This window comes from Polyodon spathula, chromosome 3 (genome assembly GCF_017654505.1).
Source record: "Polyodon spathula isolate WHYD16114869_AA chromosome 3, ASM1765450v1, whole genome shotgun sequence".
Taxonomy (NCBI): domain Eukaryota; kingdom Metazoa; phylum Chordata; class Actinopteri; order Acipenseriformes; family Polyodontidae; genus Polyodon; species Polyodon spathula.
The window spans coordinates 86864439-86885765 of record NC_054536.1 but is presented as its reverse complement, the minus strand read 5'-3'; the positions used below and the strand labels follow the sequence as shown (position 1 = coordinate 86885765).

The 21327-nt window shown below is 36.5% G+C and overlaps 1 protein-coding gene across 1 annotated transcript in view; it reads right to left on the bottom strand.

Annotated features, from left to right (window-relative positions):
* Positions 1-1095: 1095 nt before the first annotated feature.
* The window catches only part of LOC121313575 (neurexophilin-1), a 29514-nt gene continuing 9282 nt past the window's right edge, over positions 1096-21327 (bottom strand). The window contains exon 2 of the mRNA XM_041246253.1: positions 1096-3543. Coding sequence (XP_041102187.1) covers positions 2782-3543 — 762 coding nt within the window. The 3' untranslated portion in view covers positions 1096-2781. The remainder of the gene's footprint in view (positions 3544-21327) is intronic.

The following is a 21327-nucleotide window of genomic DNA, read 5'->3' as shown; positions in this document are numbered from 1 at the left end:
TCTCACTATTTAATTAGGTAGCTACATATAAAGAGAACATACAAAACACTTCATAAATTTAAATGCCCTAAAATTATTACTGCTGTTGAAAAACTGATGCAGACCTAACCTAGCCATACTGCTTTCAATTTAAATTCAAAATTCAATCGCACGAATACAACATACTCACGGTATCTATTAAATACAGGCATATTAACACAGTAAAGTTACAATGCCTACAAAAATGAATACCATTGTTCAGAATTAATTTGGAGAGCAAAACCATTCATTCAGCTGCAAACCTGTATCACCTTACATGTTACATGTTTTAAGTTAGTCTTTGCCTTGCATAATATTGTTCGACAGCAGGACACACTGAGAGATAATAACATCAGCTTCTTGACGATCATAATGGACTGCTTGCAATTACAATATGGAGAGAGGCTAAAGATATATTTATTTTTATTGGTAAATTGAGCAATTTTTTTTTCAGCTTTACCACCACCCTGAATACTAACCAAATGGCATGCAGTGAAAGTAGAATTTTTTTTTTTTTGTTTTGATGATGATGATGATGTTTCTGATAGGCTTCCTAATAATATAACACATTTTATTTGTGGTTGATATAAGGGGAGTGGTGGATTGTGTGACAAATTCTCTATAAAATGTATAAATTTTGTTTTTTTATTTAACTAAAAAATGAAAAGAAAAGCATAATAATACTGTGCTTTCACTATACCCTGTTCAGAGACCCACCTCGGGACCTTTTGCAGCTTGGGAACCACTGATCTACATCACTGCTTTGTGAGACCGGTACTACTGTTGCTTCACATGACTGTCACTTCTACAGTGTGTCACATAAAATACAAAGCAGGCCTATACATTTAGCCTTTTTTAAAAAAATGTATAATACGATAAGTGTTACATCGTGATTAGTATCATATAAAAGCACAGTTTAAACGATGGTTTTAATAATACAGGAATGAGTCTTTAAATTAATACTGTAACTTTGCCTCTTGAACACATTTCAGTTGTAAATCACACCCCCCCTCTCTCGTATACGGGGGGGGGGTGGGGGTGGGGTTGAACGGAGGGGTAATAGGGCGGATAGCAAGCAGTGTCATACAGTATTTGTTTGAAATACAGTCGACATAGCAACCAGAGCTTTTATTAATATGCTACTGAAAAACCACGAAGCACCACTCTGTTCAATGAATATGCCATAAATTCAAAAATTGAAACGGAAAACCTTTCAGCATTTTATTTCTATGTACATTTCCTCTGTTGTTCTCCAGAAATAAAATAATTTAATACAGGTGACTTGTAAGTTTTATATTTATATCTTTGACATATTAATTGTTTTGTACATAATTCTGTTTCATAGAGTTCACATCTACATTGATAAAATTAATCAATCATGTCCTTTGTGTTAACCAATAACAAGCAGAGAGAGAGAGAAATAGAGAGAGAGAAGGAAGGAAGGGGAAGAGTTATAAGGGTAGAGAGAGAATGACAGATACAAGAGAATATACAGAAGCAGCTCAATTAACACAGGATAAACTATATACAATACAAACCATTCATACAAATTAAGCCTAGGATATAGAATTCATTACATTGATATAATAAAGGTGAACAAACCTTCTATAGCGTACATATCAGTAAGTTACTTTTAATGAAAATGTCATCATCTACCTCTGGTGGCCAATATATATTAGCCAGAGAGTATTTCTTGTTTACACAAAATGCCTTAATAAAACATGTCCATTAAAAAAGGTTTGCTCACCAATAGCCTTTCCCTTTCAAGAAAGGACAGCACTTGCATTGCCTTGAATGTGTCTACTTATCTTTGGAATGCAAACGATCTAATTCAGCTTTATCAGGTCTTTGTTAGCAGCAATGAAACATTGCCTTTATCTGAATGCACCTGTAACAACAGGATCAGCAAAACAGCAAATGATCAGCCTAGTATAAAGAAGGGTTATACATACAGCACCTAGTGCAGTGGTACTACACATTGGCCCTTGAGATCTAATCCAGTGCAGGTTTTTACTCCAAGCGGGTTCTAATGTAGTTACTTGAAGCTGCTAAGAGTCAGTTAACTAATTTAGGATGTGGTCGTAATGAAGAAAAGGCTTGGAATTCCTAGTGGAAGAGATAAGTGTTTACTAAAATACTTGGAATTATTTAACAGCATGGTAGAATAAGAATGATTTTTAAAACTTTCTTTAGGAAATGGGTCACATAGTCATCTCAGAAGGGCAGAATGAACTCTTTGAGTGAGATTTCCAAGAGGGAATGGTAAAGGGATTCAACTGTGGTTGTGTTGTTGATAGGTCAACTAAAAATGGGCACAAATGAGAATGGAAATTGACAATATATTTACACCCAGAAAATGTATTAATTGTAAATGCATTTCCTGTTAGCTATTTTGTTTTCTGGAATAAACATCCTGCTTCCTTTAAAAATTGTGTATTATCAATGTATTATTGAATACAATATTATTAATGTAACAGTTTGAACGTGGTTCTGAAAAATGTACCTTGCTGCTACTCTTTGTTTAGATATCTTAGCAGGACCCTTGTGTAAGAGATCTGTTTTTTTGTATTAATACTACTACTACTACTAGTACTACTAGTACTACTAATAATAATAATAATAATAATAATAATAAAACTTTTCCCCAAACTGCATCGCCATTTAAAAGTGAACGCATTCAGGACAGTGCAAATAGGCCATTTCTCTGAGACCAGAGCCTTGTTAAATTACCTTTGTTTCCTCAAACTTCAAACTGAACCAGCCTCAACCAGATGGGAAGTAGGGAGTGTCACTGTGGTAGTTGTAATCTGGACACACTTTTTGCACTAGTTTGTAGTCAGTGCTGTAAAAAGAGATGTAAATACAGATCACTTTGAATGGCTTGGAGCAGAGCCATGACACATGGCTTTGCGTCTGCTCCTGGTAACACGTTTTAGAGGGGTCGTAGTTGCAGAGTGTGTTCTTGGTTGCCTTGTCAACCTTTTCATACTCAATGCGACAATTGAAAGACTTGGAATCTTTGGCATCAATCACACTCTGTTGTGCCAAATCGAACTCTACAATCTTGGTTGGGGGAACCAGGCTCACAGATACATTCCCCTGGCCGGTGGAGTTGTGACGGAAGTAGACACTGAAAGTTCCATTCCCATGGTCCACAATCTTTCCAGTTATCAGCAGGTTGAGCTTGACAGTTTTAATATTGGAGTGAAAATCCCCCCAACCAAACATTTTCTTAAACTTCCCTGTTTTGACAATTGGCCGTCTTTTGGCTCTTGGCCGAGGTTCCTGAAGGTCTGTGGAGTTTCTCAGCCAGTCCCAAAGGTCCTGCTCAGAATATGGTTCAGGGGTATCATATCGCAGGTCCAAAGCAGTGGCATTTTCTTTGCCATGTAAAGTCTGTGATAGCAGTCGGCTGATAGACAAGTCTTTACTGCTTTCTGTCCATATATTTTTTAACGTAGATTTTGGGTTTCCTGATTTGAGAAGTTCTGATTTCCCTGCAATGGCAGCATTAACACAAGCAACCTGTAAAAAATACAAAGGAACAAATGTTTAAGATAGCTGTACAGTATGGATAGATATTTTTTTATTTGATGTTTTTATTTATTTATTTTTATTCACAAAGCTAGTTTGCTTTAAGGATGAGGTAATTGGGGTTAAAGGGAATTGTAATAAAAATAAACAACATTCACAGTAAGAACAATTTTATTGTCACTCATTGAAACTACTAAGATAATAAGGGTTATCAATTACACAATAGTTTTTCAAAGTTTTCCATCTGTTTTGTATTTGTAAAGCTAGACATCCCTAGGTGTGTAAGAGTGCCCTCTAATGGAGCTTCCTGATTGGTGGATGAAAGTCCAGAGACTTCTAATTTCATTGTTGTTCAGATTTTTTTTTTCCAAGGGGAATTCCAATACTAGGTTATATCTATAGGAGTCCAGCCCACGAGTGCAGTCAGATGCAATGCCTGTTCAATAATGTCATGAATAAAAAAAAAAACAGGCTATTAATCAATGGGAGAATGTTCTTTGTGGTGATGATTGATGAATCCTGCTTTTTTCCTGTTTAATACAGATAAATGAGTTCACATTGTACACCATTCAATGGGAAAATTTGACATTGATTGCCTGATTCCTACTGTAAAACATGACAGCAGATCTATCAGGGTAAGGCTATGCATTTTGTAGGTTGCCCTGAAATCAATACTTAGAAAATAAGGTTTTGCTAGCAATCAAAAAGGTCTTTGGACAGCAGTGCCTCACCACATATATTGAGGTGTGGAATGTAACATCATTCAAGCAGTATATCTTGTGGAAAGCCTGTCGTTTGGCATTAAAAGGTGGAATATATTTAACTAAATTGTATGCCTCACGATGAAGTAACTTGTATATAAAGTGTTATGTAAGAGAAGTGCATTCTTACATAGAGATGTTATTGAATGAAATTTTGTTAAATTGCCTTTTCCATTTATAAATAAAAAATAAACTAAATACAATATGTCCCCATTTAGAAAAAAAAAAAAAAAAACACAATTTTTGACTCAATTCAAGAGCTTTATTGGACACATGGACAGTGTGTAGAATGCAACATTACAATATTTATTAAGAACTGTAATTACTATATGTGTATTGTAACTCTACTGTCTAGAGTATAGTAACTGTATTAAGATGTTATACTTATCCCTATTGAGTTGGGACCAGTTACCTTTCAACATTTTTTTTTTAAATATCTTCTAGTTGAGTATGAATGAGTCAGTTAAATTCAATAAAAACCAGTAGCATACAAGTACTTGCTGTCAATAATAATAAATTATTCTTATAATTTGCTGTTTTGCTAATTCTGTTGTAACAGGTACATTCAGATAAAAGCAATGTTTCATTGCTGCTAATAAAGACCTGATAAAGCTGAATTATAAGTTATTAAATTTAGTTTTGTCATATAAATAATTTCATACAGCTGTGATGGTTGATGCTGGAGATATAATTGCTGCTCGGATTAATTCATTCTTCTTCCTGTGTTGCAGTCAGCTATTGCATTTAACCCATATGTTTTATCATATTTGACTATATAACATTGAAAATACACTGTATATTTAAATTTGACATTAATATTTAAATAATGTAATTTATTAACAACTGTATGGCCTTCCAGATGTTATTTACATACATCAGGGTTATTTTTTAAATAGTCTAAATCAAATGCTATAGGCGTTTTCAGTGAACAAGGATGTTTTTACTCACAATAAAGACTGTGATTTGTTTTTAACAACCACAAAACTCTATTAAAATGCTTTGGCTTTCAGTTTTACACTGTTAAATCAAAAACAAAGGAAAAAAAACTGTAGGCCCCGTTTCATTACATAATATTGTGACTGTGGTGTTTGAAAGAAGTTATTGTACCAATGCCAAAGGAGTATTCAGTCTCGTTCATCATGATTAGTGTCTGGAGTACATCTGGTCTTTTCAAGTAAATGTAGTGTGATTGTACAGTTCAAACATTTCATACTATTATTTGTGTCATCTAATGACAGTAATGAAAATAACTGCAGCCTTTATTGCAGGTTTTAGGGCTCCAATATCTATTGAGTATTAGCCTTTGTGTCATTCCAAATGATGTGCTGTCACGCTGGTCTCTCGTTTATTTTTCTGTTATTGGATGTGCTTCTTGTAAATACAATTGAATGGCTTTAAAATGTCTTTCCCTTTGAGATGTGAAGAAAAACGGAATTACAAGCTAACAAATTAAGATGAAAACATTTAACAGTCAGCAGCTCTTCTCTGTATACTGCATACACAACTGTATTGTGTGGATATTGTATTGCAAATGTTTTCAGTTCTGTTGATAGACAGCACTGCAATGCAATGTCAGCATGTACCTTAATGCCTGTGGAATGTTTTCCCAAGCAATCACAAAGTTCTTTTTCAATTCGAAGATGACCACCAACCAATACCTTTTGGATATGCCTGCACATGTCAGGTATTCACCAAGCATTTTATATCAAAACTGCCGATAGGCCCCTCCGTGGAGTGATGTCCTAGGTCCCGCCTCACCAAGGTAATAAATAGTCACCACACAGAGAACTTGTTCTCTTTTGCCTCTCACGACCAGGTAAGTAAGGTGGGTATAACTAACCTCTTTCCAGTTGTCTGATTGTCTCTTTTAAAGAGCCCTTCTCTCCAAGTTTTTTCTGTAGGTTCCTTGGCAATTTATTCAATTTAAGTCAGGACTCAGCAGCTGAAGCCTGAGCTAAACGTTGCGCAACTGCACTTCAGTTTCTTTACTTCAGTTTCTGCACTTTGGTTAAAAAAATGATTTATATATTTCCAACAGCTACTTTGCCTGGCTGTAGTCTACTTTATTAACCTTGCAGTTTGCTGCCTGTGTTGTTCTATTTTCTTCAGCCACTTGGCAGCTTTTGAAAAATAACCAAGAGTGAGACATTCCTCCAACGAGACCCAGCTCTGCTGCGTGTCGCTATTGAGTCAAGGATTCTGGTCTACCTCCCCAACCACTAGCTGTAACAGGTAGTTGATTACTATTGATTCATTTTTTACTGCTTACAGTAAAAAATAGAAATAAAAAATCTTACACTACTTGGAGTTAAAAAAAAAAAAAAAACAACGTTTGCTTCCTACCTGGTCTTGCTGTTGAGTAGACTGCACACACATTCGAACCACTCTACCAAAAAAGCAGTGCGTAGGTATTAAAAATAAAAAAAGTATTTTTTTTTCTTTTTTCTCTCACTGTCTCTCTTTTTTCCACGTCTGTAGGCTGTGCCACCCTGCTGCATGCTACGTGCTGCACTGGTTATGTACTGCACGCGATCCAGACGACATCTGAGGGCTGCAAGCTACGTGCTGTTCCTGGTTGTGTGACTGCAAACAACACAGACTAAGATGCACAGCTCAGTGCCCTTGGAGCTTGAAGCCCTCAGTACTAGATGCTCAGTGCTTCGTCGCCCCGCTGTCTCGGCCTCGACATCCACGGGCCCCTCGGGTTCTCGGTGTCTCAGTGCTTCAGCGCCCTCTGTGCCCTAGAGGCACGGTGCCTCGCCACCCTCAGGGCTCAAGTGCTCACCTGCATCGGTGGCTTCAGTGCCCCAGTCCTTCATAGCCTCAGTACCTCAGTGCTTTGGCACCCTCAGTGCCCTAACGCCTCTGCACTTCGATGCCTTCGGCGCTTTAAAGCTCCATACAGCAGTGTCCTTGGTGACTTTGATGCCCTCGACTCCCATAGCCCCAGAGCTTTGGTGCTTCAACACCCTTGGTGTCCCAGGGCCTCGATGCCTCAGTGCATCAGTGCCCTCAGTGTTTAAGTGCTCCTTGCACCAGTGCACTCGATACCTTTGGTGTTTTCGGGGCCATACAGACTCGATACCTCTGTGCTTCAGCCCCGTCTATGCTCTAGAGCTTCAACGCTTTGGTACTTAGGCGCCTTCAATGCTCACACACTCTATATATACAGCGGCTTTAGTGCTGTACTACATCACTGCCCCTCGGTGCTCCAGAGCTTCAGTGTTTGAAAGCCCCTGCACCTACTACAACGGCACTTCAGTGCACTCTGCTCAGTGCCTTAGAACCTCAGTGCCTCTCGGCCTGAGAGACATAATGTCCAGCTTTCACCCCTGCATGTCCTGCAGGGTGAACCTTCCCTCACAGGACAAACACATGTTGTGTATCTGGTACCTGGGCAGGCAGCATGCCTCTTCTGCCTTAGCAGATAGGACGTTCTGCACCTTTTGCACCAATTTCAGGTAGAAAACCCTGCTCAGTAGGCTGGGTCAGTTCACTGGTGAGACCTCTGCGGTCAGCCCAGATGAACTGTCTTCAGCCTTGGGGGCCCCGTTCTGCCTGCCTTCGAGCCCTGCGCACAGGCTCTAGCCTCTCAAGTTCATAGCTGCTCAAGCTCTCCAAGGAGCAGCAAGCATTTGAGGCATTTGAAGCAGGCCAAGGACATATCGGACTTGAAGAGCAAGATGGTTCAGGTCCTGGATTGCTTGGTCAGGAAGGAGGGTACTGACCTTTCTCTGGCCTCAGCGTCACCTTTGACACTTGCCTCAGCACTGTGGGAGCTGTGCCATCTTGAAGGAGTTTGCAAGGGTCAAGTATCTGCCACTGCAGATGAAAACAGTTAGTTCTGCGCTTGGGAGATTGTCAATCACCCAAGCACTGATTGACAAAGGGTTCCTCTGTGTCATCTAAGCAATCTTTAAGTTTGCCCCTGATGGGATCCTGTTCTTAAGGAGGTGAGGAAGTAGTTCAATCATTTCAGTGTCTTTACCTATTGAATCTGTGTTCCTCTCTTTTTGAGACTGTCTGCAAAGGTATCATTTGCAGTAGTATTGAATTGTGTGGTGGTTTTGTGATGTGGGCTCATCACAAAGTGCCTATTTGATACCTACAAACAGATCCCATGTATCCCACAAACTGTATTGGAACCTTTCCCTCTAAAGGTAAAAACCAAGCAATATGAATTCTTGACATATGACATTATTCCTATGAAAAAGAATCAGAAACAGATGGCTCAACCATGTCTGTTCAATTACTTTTCACTCCATTAAAATGTCCAGATGTTTATGTCACATTTCAAGTTAAGTTATTTAGGTCATGTTAAATACAGGCTGTAAATAATCTGGAAACTTTAAAGAAACTGAAGTGCAATATTGAGATACAGAGGTAATGTAATTACATCCAACTAATTATCAAATCAACAACAAATCAAATCAATTAAAAAAGCAATTATCTTATTAACATACCTTCATTAAGCTTCTTAGCTGAGCTCTAATATAATTAAATAATCAACAAGCATCAATAAGAAACAGACATGGTGCATATTAAATGTAAAGCATGTGCACTCTGAGGAACGGTGAATAAAGTGTGGCTTTCCAGTTTGTGGTTTCTCTTATTCATAACTCCCTTCACAGTTCACTTTCACACGGTAGAGCCTTCATCAATGGGCACTATTACTTAATAGATGCCATCTCCTATACACTTAGAGGAATGTGAATATAACACTGTTTTATATCTGCTGCAGTAAATTTCAGATGGTATCCCATTCACATTTCTGTTCCATCATCTTTGTAACACTGTAGCATACATACATTTGTGTAGTGATACTCAATTCTGGCCCTCGAGATCCATTCCAGTTCAGGTCTTTATTGCGAGCAGGTGCGAAATTAGTTAAGTGCCTCTTCGCAGGTTCAATTAACTATTTCAGAACCTGCTTTGAGAATTGAGTTCCACTGTATTAGTGCATGACACACAGGGCAATTTAGGTTTAAACCAAGAATATACCCCTGGTGTGGAGGATGTTTGTGGTTCTTTAGGGTAGGAAAGAGGGCACGTGGCATAATGTTGACTGGGTGACCTCTGACTGAATACAAAAGATATAAAGACAACACAAATGAAAAGGTATGAGGGCAAGGAAATCAGACTTTTACAAGCAAGGAATTTAACTTAAAACACTGAAAACAGCAGCTCACCTTCTGTTTTCAGCAACTCTATGCTTATACTTTGTTTGTCATAAACCTCCTTTGGTGTCTGACACATGTTAGATACTGCATATATTTAGTATGATGTTGTCTTAAAGTTTATCACTGACTGTAAACAGAAGAAAACATCAAACAGAAGGGATCAGGTTACATTTTGTTCAGGAACAAAGACAGATCTTTTAGAATGTGATCATTCCCATAATATGAAGGATCAGATATAAAATAGCAATTTTATGGTGATTTTCAGGTGTGTTTTGCTATGTGAAAATAATCATGTTTGTTTATTGTTTAAAATACTGTACTTTTTCAGGGAGTCTGGAACCAACTCCCCAGTAATATTGTTGAAGATGACACCCTGGGATCCTTCTAGAAGCTGCTTGATGAGATTCTGGGATCAATAAGCTACTAACAACCAAACAAGCAAGATAGGCCGAATGGCCGTCTCTCGTTTGTAACCTTTCTTTTGTTCTTATTCAAAACTTTCTTACAAGAGAACTACTTATTTACATAGTAGGCAGTGTTACACGTCATGAGTTTCAATAAGTTAACATCATATTTTGTATTTTAATGTACCGTATCGTTATTAATAGAGACAGCAGCAACTTAAAAATACATTTTTGAACGTTCTGAGTGTAATCCAGATTTATATGGCACATGGTATTACACTTAGCATTACTTTATACCAGTTTACTGTAGTATCTATTGACAGTGTGTAAGAGTGTCTATCAATTGATTGTACCAGATGTACGTAACCCTCCTATTATGTTCAGATTTTAGGTACATCTGTTATGTTTTGGGTCATATTGACCCGATGAAATTTCAAACTAATTTAAACAGCCTTAGATTGGGTAAATGTTTTTATTTGCAAAGGTTTTACTCTTTTATGCTCTTTTAGTCCAGGAAATGTTTTGGAATGTCTTTACCAGTGAGATGCTATTGCAATACTGATAGAGAAAATTAGGCTCTGCCTTGTAGATATATATTGTTTGTTTTTTTGTTTATAAATATCTCCAGATAGGAGCAGCCATTTCCAGAAATAATAATAATAATACTAAATAATAATACTAATAATAATAATAATAATAATAATAATAATAATAATAATAATAATAATAATAATAATAAAAATAAATTAAAGAAGTTTGTTTTATTCCTGCACACAAATCTACATAGATTAATGCCATGGGTCACAGTGACCCAAAACATCTTATTTGTACACATGACCTGTTCTAAAAAAAATAAACATCTCAAAGGTTCTGTTTTCTGTGTATAAGTTCATGACCCCAACTTAGGAAAAGTCATAAAATATTACACCGAAAATTAAAAGAAAAATAACATTTAAGCTAATTAGAAACAAGAGTTGGGTCAAATAGACCTGAAACCTAATAGGAGGGTTCAGAGAGAAGATGTTAAAAAGCTCTGTACATGCCTGTACAGTTTTATTGCATTAAGTTTGTGTAAAGGTTCTGGGTTGTTTTCTATTAATTTATAGTAATTAGGTGTAATATTTGTAAGTAATAGTTTTTCATACAACTTGGAATAACCACTTAAGTTCAAGAGAAGCTGAATCTCCATGCTGATCCATATTCTGCCTCACCAACATTGAAAACTGTGACCCTGTGTTGGTTAGTTGATTAGTAGCCTGTGACAGAGAGAGAAGGAATCTGAGCTGTGATTTCCCTCCCGCCCAGAAAGGGCGCTGTGTAATGTTGGTGGTATGCATTCCCATAGGGCGACTGGAAGTCCGCCATTTTGGCGGAAGCGCATAGCTGTGAGTTTTCTAAACAGGTCCATTGTGGTCAGCTGCGGGACAGGCAGTGATTGGATAGACCATGGCGTCGGAGCACTGTGTTTTGTTTTTGTTTTGTGTTGCAGAGGATTAGGATTTGGCATCTGCAGCCACAGAGCCAGCACAAAACCCAGAGCACCCCCTCACTGCACAGCACAGCACAGCACCGCACCATCTCCCATTTGGAGAGCACACTTTCATGCACCGTAAGGATTGTGCAAATTAACTGTTTGGTTTCTGTTTGGGACTGAAAACCCGTTGTTTACTCTCTGATACCATTCATGGTAGAGGGGCGGATTTATTATTTTTGCGTGCTTCTTAAACAGGAAAATGTTTGCTGATTGAAACACTTGTTTGGACATTCACCTCCTTACCCACACCACTCACCTCTTGACAATAAAAGGTCTGTAATTCAATTAAAAGGCAAATGGTTCAATATCCCTTATGACCCACAAGCAAATTCATCACAGGCACAGGAGGGAGTTCCTGAGCGACTGGATCATGTAACCAGTCTCCAGTACTGAAAGACCCAACTCCACGAAATATCTAAAACTGCTAGTCTCTGTTGAGCATCTGCTCACTGCACAATTACATTTCCTGCTGGTTTTTCCATGTTCATATTTTTTCACACAGATCATTGCCATTGACTCATCTGCTAGTGAAGCCTTCACTAGTATTACAAACTCACTTGTTAACACTTGAAAAGTTAATTTGCATAAGTGTAATTGATGCCCATTGTGGTAATAAAATGTTGGGGCAAAAAAAGGTGTATTTTTTTTTTAAATGTAAGCAAACACATACATTCTGATTTCATTTTCCAAAAACTGCACTTCTATCAAAACTTGAACTCTTATAAACATACTGATAGACTCAAATATATTGGGCAAAACTATTTACCAGTACTCGATCCCACAATTGAATACAAATTAGAAATGAGTTCTCTAGAGTTTAAAAAAGGTGTAACAAGAGCTAATGTAGAGCCTTAGTTAAAGCTCAGTTAAAGACACTGGATCATGGTTAATCAATGTACCCTTATAATCGAATACACTTGTAATTTGGTTGCGCTGACCCAAGAGACCTAATTTGAAGAACTTGCAGTGGTTAATCATTATGCCATAATAGCAACCAGAATACATTATTCCACAGAGTACACCAGAGAAACTGCATGTGCTTTGTGCGGGTACTGGCAATTGTATATTATAAATGGTTGAGGCTAGTTTCAGTCTTCATTGATTTTGTTTATAAAGTACTGTAAAAGGTGACATAAAAAAGAATGGCATTTTTATGAAGGAGTCACTGAGCTCTATCTAAAAGATGAAAATGAAAATTTGGCAGCGTGAATGTAATCAATGCACTGCGTGAGTAATGCATTTGGATATTTATTTGCTGTATATGCTGTAAATACTTACCTTGCCAAACACATTGCTTTGACAGTCATGTATTTGAAATGTCTTCTTGCTAATCAGTCAAAACACTAGTATAACATACAGATTTTGGATATGTAGGGACAGATATTTTCTTTTTTCCCCATATTATTTTGTTGTCTAAGACTGTTGTTTAAACAGTTTTAAAGACCAAATACATTATTTCCAGTTTGTTTCAGTACACTAGTGTTTAACTGTCATATATACAAAATTACAAGTCAACAAAAAATACATTTAACAATCATTGTAGTCAATTTGTGCATCACTTAAATAATAAGTTTAACACTCTGCTGTAGCAAAAATATTGTTGTGCCTTTAAGACAGCTTTCATTTTCTGACTTGTTAAAACATGCCAAAATCAATGCTACATACAGATTTGTTGATTAAAACTAGAGTTATCATTTATTACCTTTTGAAAATCCTGCCCATTATCTCTTATCAAAAAGGTGAAGTTGAGCAAATCACTTTCATGGGCTACATTTTTCTAGGTTTGTGAGGTCACTGTATCGTCATCATACTATAGTTTTCTAGATTTTGGATATAACGTGTTCAAAGCACCTGGAGGGTGCAGGCCATTGCCAGTTTATCATGATTAACATCATTCCATGGGTCAAATTGGTCAAATTTAAAGGGCAAATCCCATTGCAAATCTGGTATTAAGAAATGCGTTTCACATTGCATCAAAACAATTAACACAAGGGCCAATGAAACTCGATATGAAAAAATTAAATAAAGAAGAAGTTAACCAGGGACAGGGCAGAGCGCTACATTAGTACTTTTCTGAAAATATCACAACAGCTTAATCTGTTTGTGCTGTACATTTTCTCTACATATAAATTATAAATGTCATATACAAGTTGATATACATACCTCCAGACTGTGGCTGATAAATCACTAAGATTTCAGCAATAAGCTGAGCTCTCCCTTTAGATGAAGTGCTAAATATTACTTCAGGAATAAGTGCGACAGTCATAGTGTGCCTTCTCATTTTAGCCATGATCAGCTACTCAGCTTCACGTGTATTTGACTGCGATTTAGTAGTTCTGCTGTGTTTGTATTTGGTTTGTATTTAGGAAGGAATCTGTAAATTATTTAATCTGTGCTAATTTTGAAAAACAAAATTGGAGTGTAGTTTTCTGAAAACAAGGCTAATTGTTCCTTGCATGGAAAATGTATTAAAAATGCCCACAGTGGCAAACCAGGCCCTCTGTGTTTACACAACTGTTAATCCAATACCAATGTTTTTTAAAAAAATTAAATCTGTGTTTACATGACATTTCAGCTCAAAATTGCTATTCAGAAAGCTACTGGAAAGCCTGGGTGCATGTAACATGCTACTAGATTCAAGATTGATCAAAAGGTAGTTCAGTTGACTGAACATCACACAAATTTCCAATAGATATTCTGTTTCTTCCTATAAACTGATGGAAGGAATAATAATTCTGTCTACACTTCTTCATGACAGTTTAATGAAGGTTCACCATAATCCACTTTCGCACTTGTAAATAAACCACTCCAGAGCAAATTTAAACTGTTTCAACATCCCTGGCTTTTTTTCCCAGTCAGGCCTGAGATATCACTGCTATCTATTAGCCCATGCACGTATGGATCTTGTGAGAAAGGAAATGTTTTTCAAATTATTATGTTTCAGGTTCTAACCTTTATTTATTTATTTATTTATTTGTTTATTTTAGTTCTTTAGACCCACACTAAGGAGCTATAAATCGATTCATTCTCTCTGACCTAAATCTAGTGATATGCCGTTCAGAGACCTAAGCCTTTATTTCCACACGATTACTGATCAAATGTTGGTCTTTGCAAGAATCAGCTTTCATCACCTTAGGCCCTTCTGGGAGTTACAAAGTATAGATGTTAGTTTACAACTTTAAACAATACCGGCATGATATAGTGGGAAATGAGGGCAGCTTTGATTGTGGCAGTACATTTGGAAATACTGTCTCAGAAAGCTATTAGCTCCCAGTATATCTTACATTTACCCATTCAAGCATCGATTTGAAATTCCCTCAGGAGTTCCAGAGTCTATAGTGTATTACTTAAATGGTCTGTCTTGCAAGGCTGAGATGAACTCATACACTTCTTTCTTATTGCCAGTTTGATGGCTAAAGGTTATTTCCAGTGTGATCCGCTATTGATAACAACCCCAGTTCCACAAAAATCTTATATAACTACACATAAACAATTAATATAACTAGGGCTGTAATTATATTTAGGTACCAAGTATTCCAACCAATTGCTAATTAACAGTACGTTCATAAATAATGTAATAATAGAACACATGCATTCATGATGTATAACTATTTATTAGGCAGCTCAATATTCATCAATAATTGAAACTTCTACAGTATAATAAAGAAGAAAGATAATCAAAAATCAGTTATTTCACCAAGCAGGTTCCAAAGTTTAATTATAAACCTCACAGATCATCTTAGAATATTGAAACTCTCCTTATGGTTAATAACAGCATTAATAACCAATACATCGTGGATTACTTGCTAGATAATTGACCTTAACAGATGTTTCGAATATCAATGCTTATTAATAGTACGTTTGCCTTGCTTATGTATTTGAGATTTCTTTACATTTTGAAGTACATCCTGAACTGGGATGCCTACCAAGAAATATTAAGCCTGACCAGATATTGTCAGCAGTACAAGTACCTGTCATGCATCTACCTTTGTGAGCCTCTGCCTTCTTAGAGATAAACATAAAAGGGCCTATTCATAAAAGAACTTGACGACTGTCCTAGGGAATCTAATTTTGTTTAAAACTAACAAAAGTCATCCATATTGATAGTCATAAAATGATCTTTGAAGACCAGCGACTGCCGCTAAGCAATTTATGAATGGATATATATTCATTCACGACTGAAATCCGTCTCCATTTGATGACATCATCAGCTGTATAAACATTCGCTCAGGTCCGCCATTAGCTGTTGGCAACATAAGCAAATGGAATGTACCGACAGCAGCACCCATTGCGTTATTAACAGCTTCCCTGTATGAGACGTGATTTATATACTGTAGGTTGTGATCATGCTCAGGTTATTTAAATTACCATAATAATTGCTAATGTTCCTTTGTTTTTCAGAACATATGCAATTAAATGAAAACACTTGTAAATCAATCATTTTAATTATTATTTCAGCTTAACACAGATTTTATTTATTGGGGGTGGGATTTCTTAAATACGGTCAGATAACTTTTTTGACAATGTCATTTCGATGCTGTCATTAGTTTAGACTCCACCACACCCAGCATTTTGCTGTCTTTCACTCTTATGAATAGCAGGCTGACGCTCAGGACTAATGAAAACTTTATACTAATGAAGTAATCGTTAAGCTTTATCTTAGTTTGTTAAAAACATGCATTTGTAGATTAAAATTGTTGGGGCTTAATGAAGGATCTGAATTATCTCTTATGAATAGCAACTGTCGTTAAATAGGCAGCTATGGACGAAATCCGATCATGTACTCCTGTTTTCTCATTTCAACAAGCGTTAACCCTTTATGAATACACCTCAGAATATGTTATCTACAGTAACATTATGAACTGGCTAGTTAAGATTTTGTATTCAGTTTGGTGCTGTATTCCACAATAACAAATATGTTGCTTCATGCAGCTTGTACAATACATTGTACAATCATTGAATTATGGATATATATTTCAGGTGATATTTCAAGACTTTGTATTTGTATTTAAAAAAGACTGCATTAAAAACTAGTTTTACAAAATAAACATCAAAACTAAAACTAAACATAAAGCTTGCTTTATGTACGTCGAGGAGAGCGTCCGCTCCAGAGGAAAGGATTACTACATGAAAACCTTCCACTCCAAGATGGTGCTTGTGAAGGCATTACCCAGCTGAGGCCGTCAGAAGAGGCTGGAGTTGCGAGAAGGGTGTTGGGACTTCACTTGGTTAGTTTAGGGGATTTGATCCCAAACAAGTATACAGAGGTTACGTAGTGTAGTAGGTTCCTGGAGTTTTATAGTAGTTCCTTTGTTTTCTTTTCTTTTCTTTATTAAATCTTGTGCTAGGATTACCATTGTTGGTGCCCTAGCGTCGGGCCTGTGTTGTTATTAAATCTGCGTGCCTGTGTGGTGTGTCAGCACCCACTGCTCTGTGTTTGATTCCGTGTTATTCAGTGATGACCCACGTCTGTAACATTGCCCTGTTACATGCCCTTTTACTGTAAGGGAGCAGCCCTACTTGACATTGTGAAAATGCACCTTTTCTGATTTTCTGGGATCATCACATTATAAATGTCATGGACTGGTCTAGATAAGTGAGCCAGAATTGTTTTCACATCATCTTTAAGCAATACAAATATAACTGCAAAACAAGCTTAGTCAGGTAACATTTTTATGCCAACAAATCTGATTAATGAATGTTGTTTGGAATTTTACACCTTGGAGAAAGCCTTGAGGTTTTCATGTAGGATTGTAGCTCCTTTAAAAGTATTTGTAACTGAAATGAATAATACCTTCCATCATGACGTGTTATGCACACCAGTAAAAATGCTGCATTGTGCAGTTTTTAGGGTTCTTTTGATGATGGAAACCTTGCTCACGTCAATATAATACCAGTGACTGAATTGCTCTGAATGATAAACTGTCACTTGTGAGGTTCACAGTACATCTAGAGTGAACAATGTCTTTCTCTGTCTTACACATTTAAAAAACCATGGTATTGTCATGCACCAAGGTACTGTATTTTAAAGCAAGGTTTAAAAACATGCAAAAACCATGAAAACCATGCATAAGCATGGGGAAAACATGTTGAAACTGTAAAATGAGACTGCAGATTTACCTTGGTAATATAGGGGTTTAGAGCACTAAAACCCACACTATAGAAAATCAGTAAGTGCTCTTACAGATCAAAGGTCTCAGGTGACAACATTAAGGCTTAGTTGTGGCAAAATAATGTATATACTTGATACACTACTGCTGCCACTGTTGCCATGGTCATGCAAAGCCAATCTACAAAAGTGAAAAGGTTAGCCTTTGTGCTGTGTGTGAGAGAAATCAGAAGTAGTTCCAGCCCTTCTCACCTTGGGAATTCTGATGACTATCAAGAGACAAGCTGTGGAGGTTCTAAACTAATCTAAATTACCTTACAGAAGTGAAAAGAAAAAATACTCAGAGGAACTAGATTAAAACAATAAAACTGTTTAACTAAATGAAAACCCCTATAATAGGGCTTCTGTTTTTCATTTTTCATTAATTTCATTTTTCAGTGCTTATTTTTTAACAATTTTTTACTTATATGCAAATCACGTTTTTTCTGCGGTTTTTCGCTTTTTATATAGTCTATGAAAACAAAATCAAATCCACTACGAAATCCTTATGGTCACGGGCACATTCTTCTGGGGTTTTTGTGTTCAGGCATTTTTTTTACATTTCGCTACAATTTGGAATTCTGTTTTAAATTCTACGAGCGTGTAAATATTCCCTATAGAACTGTAATATAGCTTTAAATCTCGCGAGCAAGAACAATCCTCTGTTTCTTGTAATCTCATTTTAAATCTCGCAAGCGTGGTACAATCCTCCAAATGTAGGAATATGCTGGGGCACAGTAGTTGGGGCTGGTTTAAGTATTCAGAACGAATCAATGATAGATATGAGTCAGGAAAGAAGGATATTGACCAATTGCACTGCACAAAGTTTTTTTTTTTTTTTCCAAGTCAGCTGAGTAACTATGTCCATGTTTTTTTTGTATTAGGAGTGTTTTATTGGTTTTTATCTGTTAAAACCGAAAATCAGAAGTCCTACCTTATAAAATACATTATCATTGCTAGGCTACTGTATACTGTAAGAGGAGTTAGGCTGGATGTCACTGAGCCTGTGTTATGTAGCTATTTTGAAAATAGGTTTAGAAACACATCTTCAAACAATTGTTAAGAGAGAAAAGCTATTATTTTAGCAGATAAAATCCCCAAACACAAGTAAAGAATCAAGCAACATTTTCTATTAAAAAAATCAATGTCCTTCTATGTTCTGCCCAAAGTCCTGACCTAAATCCAATTGAAAATCTTTGGGACTACATGTAAAAGAAAATGAAAGCTGAAGAAATTAATCACCCAAGTGTGGAATGACATCTCATCAAAACCCTAGTGCCCTCAACGTTACAGAGAATTCTAAAGGTCATGGGAAATCAAACCCTAGTGCCCTCAATGCCATAGAGAATTCTAGAGGTCATGGGAAATAAAAAGGTGGCTGCTAAATATTTGAAAATCTTAACACTTTACACAACAAGAAAGGGGAAAGATGATGAAGTAGGCCACAAGGGCAACATTTAAGGTAAAAACATCTATTGAGCTAAATGTTTACCGTAATTAGCAGCCTGCATCACTGTCAAACAAAACAAAGCTGTTCCATAGAAAAAACAAAAAACAAAAAACAAGAAAAAAAACCTGTAAAGTCCTGAAACAAAAGTGAAATGCACAGAATATTTATTAGGATGTTAAGATATGCTCAAAAAGTATGAGTTGTTCAACCACAGACAGTAATAGAATAGAGAAACAAATCTTTAGCCACAGTGTCTCTCAACCACTATGTGTTGTTAAATCAGCACCAACTGATCTTATGTGGAGTTTCAAAATGGCTGCCTGTGTCTGTAGGAATTAACCCTAAATATATCATAGTGCCATCTTCAATAGGAGTGGAAAAGAAAATCAAGAAAATGAATGGCTTTACAAACATCACAATTACAGCGTAGCTTTTCAAATCTTTATACTGTGTTATGGAGCATTTAAAATGAATACAGATAGAAGAATATCTTCTGATGGACACAGACGGCCACCAGTACAATTAACTTAAAATAATTATTTAGAGTGATATATTAGCAGAAATGACCTACAGCCATTAAACAGATTTCATTGAAAATTAATTAAGAAACCAAGAGCCGGGTTTTCCAAACTAATTAGTAATTCTCTTAAACTAAAAAATGAAATCACATTTACTTTAACAATAATTTCACTGAGCAAAACAGAACACAAAGTTCTAATGCAAAAGCAAAACAGGTTAATATTATTGAAGCTAACAAAGCAACTACATTTACTCAGGCCTAAAGTGGCTCCCTACAGTAACTGTGTATTCAAACACAATGTTATCCGAATTAAATAATGTATGATCGATGAAGGATGGAAGACGATTGCTGAACAGGGGTCCCCAGCCTTGCTTAACGGTAGCGGGAGCCTATGTATTAATGTATGTATGTAGGGGAAGGAAATATATCAAGACACTTCTACTTAAAAAAACATACATTGGCAGAAATCCTGCATTTATTTATTTAAATTTTAAAAATGCGATGTTATAATTATAAAGTGCGTTATTATACTTGTCCAATTTCTCCTCCTTACAATCATCCCCTTTTGTTGTATAATAGTATACAGTATTAGTGCGGGCAGGACCTGACATCAGTGTTACATTCAAAATAACCCCAAGCACCTAACAGCAATGTTCATGTCACTGAATTGACTCAGGGGTCCCAGGCCCCCAGTTTGGTAACCCCAGCAATACTGGATGCTACTGTATATCCATTTGCAATTATTTAAGCACATAAATATATATATATATATATATATATATATATATATATATATATATATATATATATATATATATATATATATATATAGGGCAGCTGGCCTTTTGAGCTAATATATATATATATATATATATATATATATATATATATATATATATATATATATATATATATATATATATATCCCTCTAAAAAGATTGTACCTGCTCTGTTGTTTAAAACAGCCAGTATCTTATAAAAGGCTGGTTTAAGGTAATTTAAACTTTGATAAGGAAAACTACATTGCTTTGAGCTAAGACTTGAAGACTTAATTGTACTGTTGCCAGGTTATTCATATGAAGACACTACTATTAACTTTCCAATAAAATAGAAATACAGCTGAACCCCAAACGAATGAGTAAAATGCTGGTCCTGCTGTAACAGAAGAAGATATTTTGACTGAAGAAAGGCCTAACCTGTTTTGAGATTGAATGGTGACCCACTCTTACAAGGAGCGAGGCTGCTGTACTGTACACATTAGCATTGATTGCAGTGTGGGTATTAGACATGCAACCAGACCACATGATCCTAAAACCTAAAGAAATGTTCCATTACGCTGAAGCGATAAAGGTTGGTCAGATACAATAATTAAGTGTGATGTTAATCCCAATTCAATTATTTCAAATTATCTGTAACAGTCCCTTGCGTCGGTCAGTTTTGTCCCATGGGGCATAAATTAGATTACAGATGCGTCAATTGGACATGTTTAGGGAGGTGCGTGTGGCCCCTGCTGCATTTCTTTAAACCATCCCTTCACTCCTGTGCTGTCATCCTGGTATTTTCCATTCCTTAAGAAGAAAAACACTTTGCAGGCAGCAACTGCTTCTGAAACTCAGATACAAGTGCATCATAATCTTAGCCTGTCCACATGTTTGAATCGCAATTCAATTGAGGCCCCACAGGAAAAACCTGATTGACATACCAGTATTCAAGTAAGGTGAGCATGATCTACACCACTGCATACTCTGTTTTAGGCTGTCAAAGATCATTGATCCCTG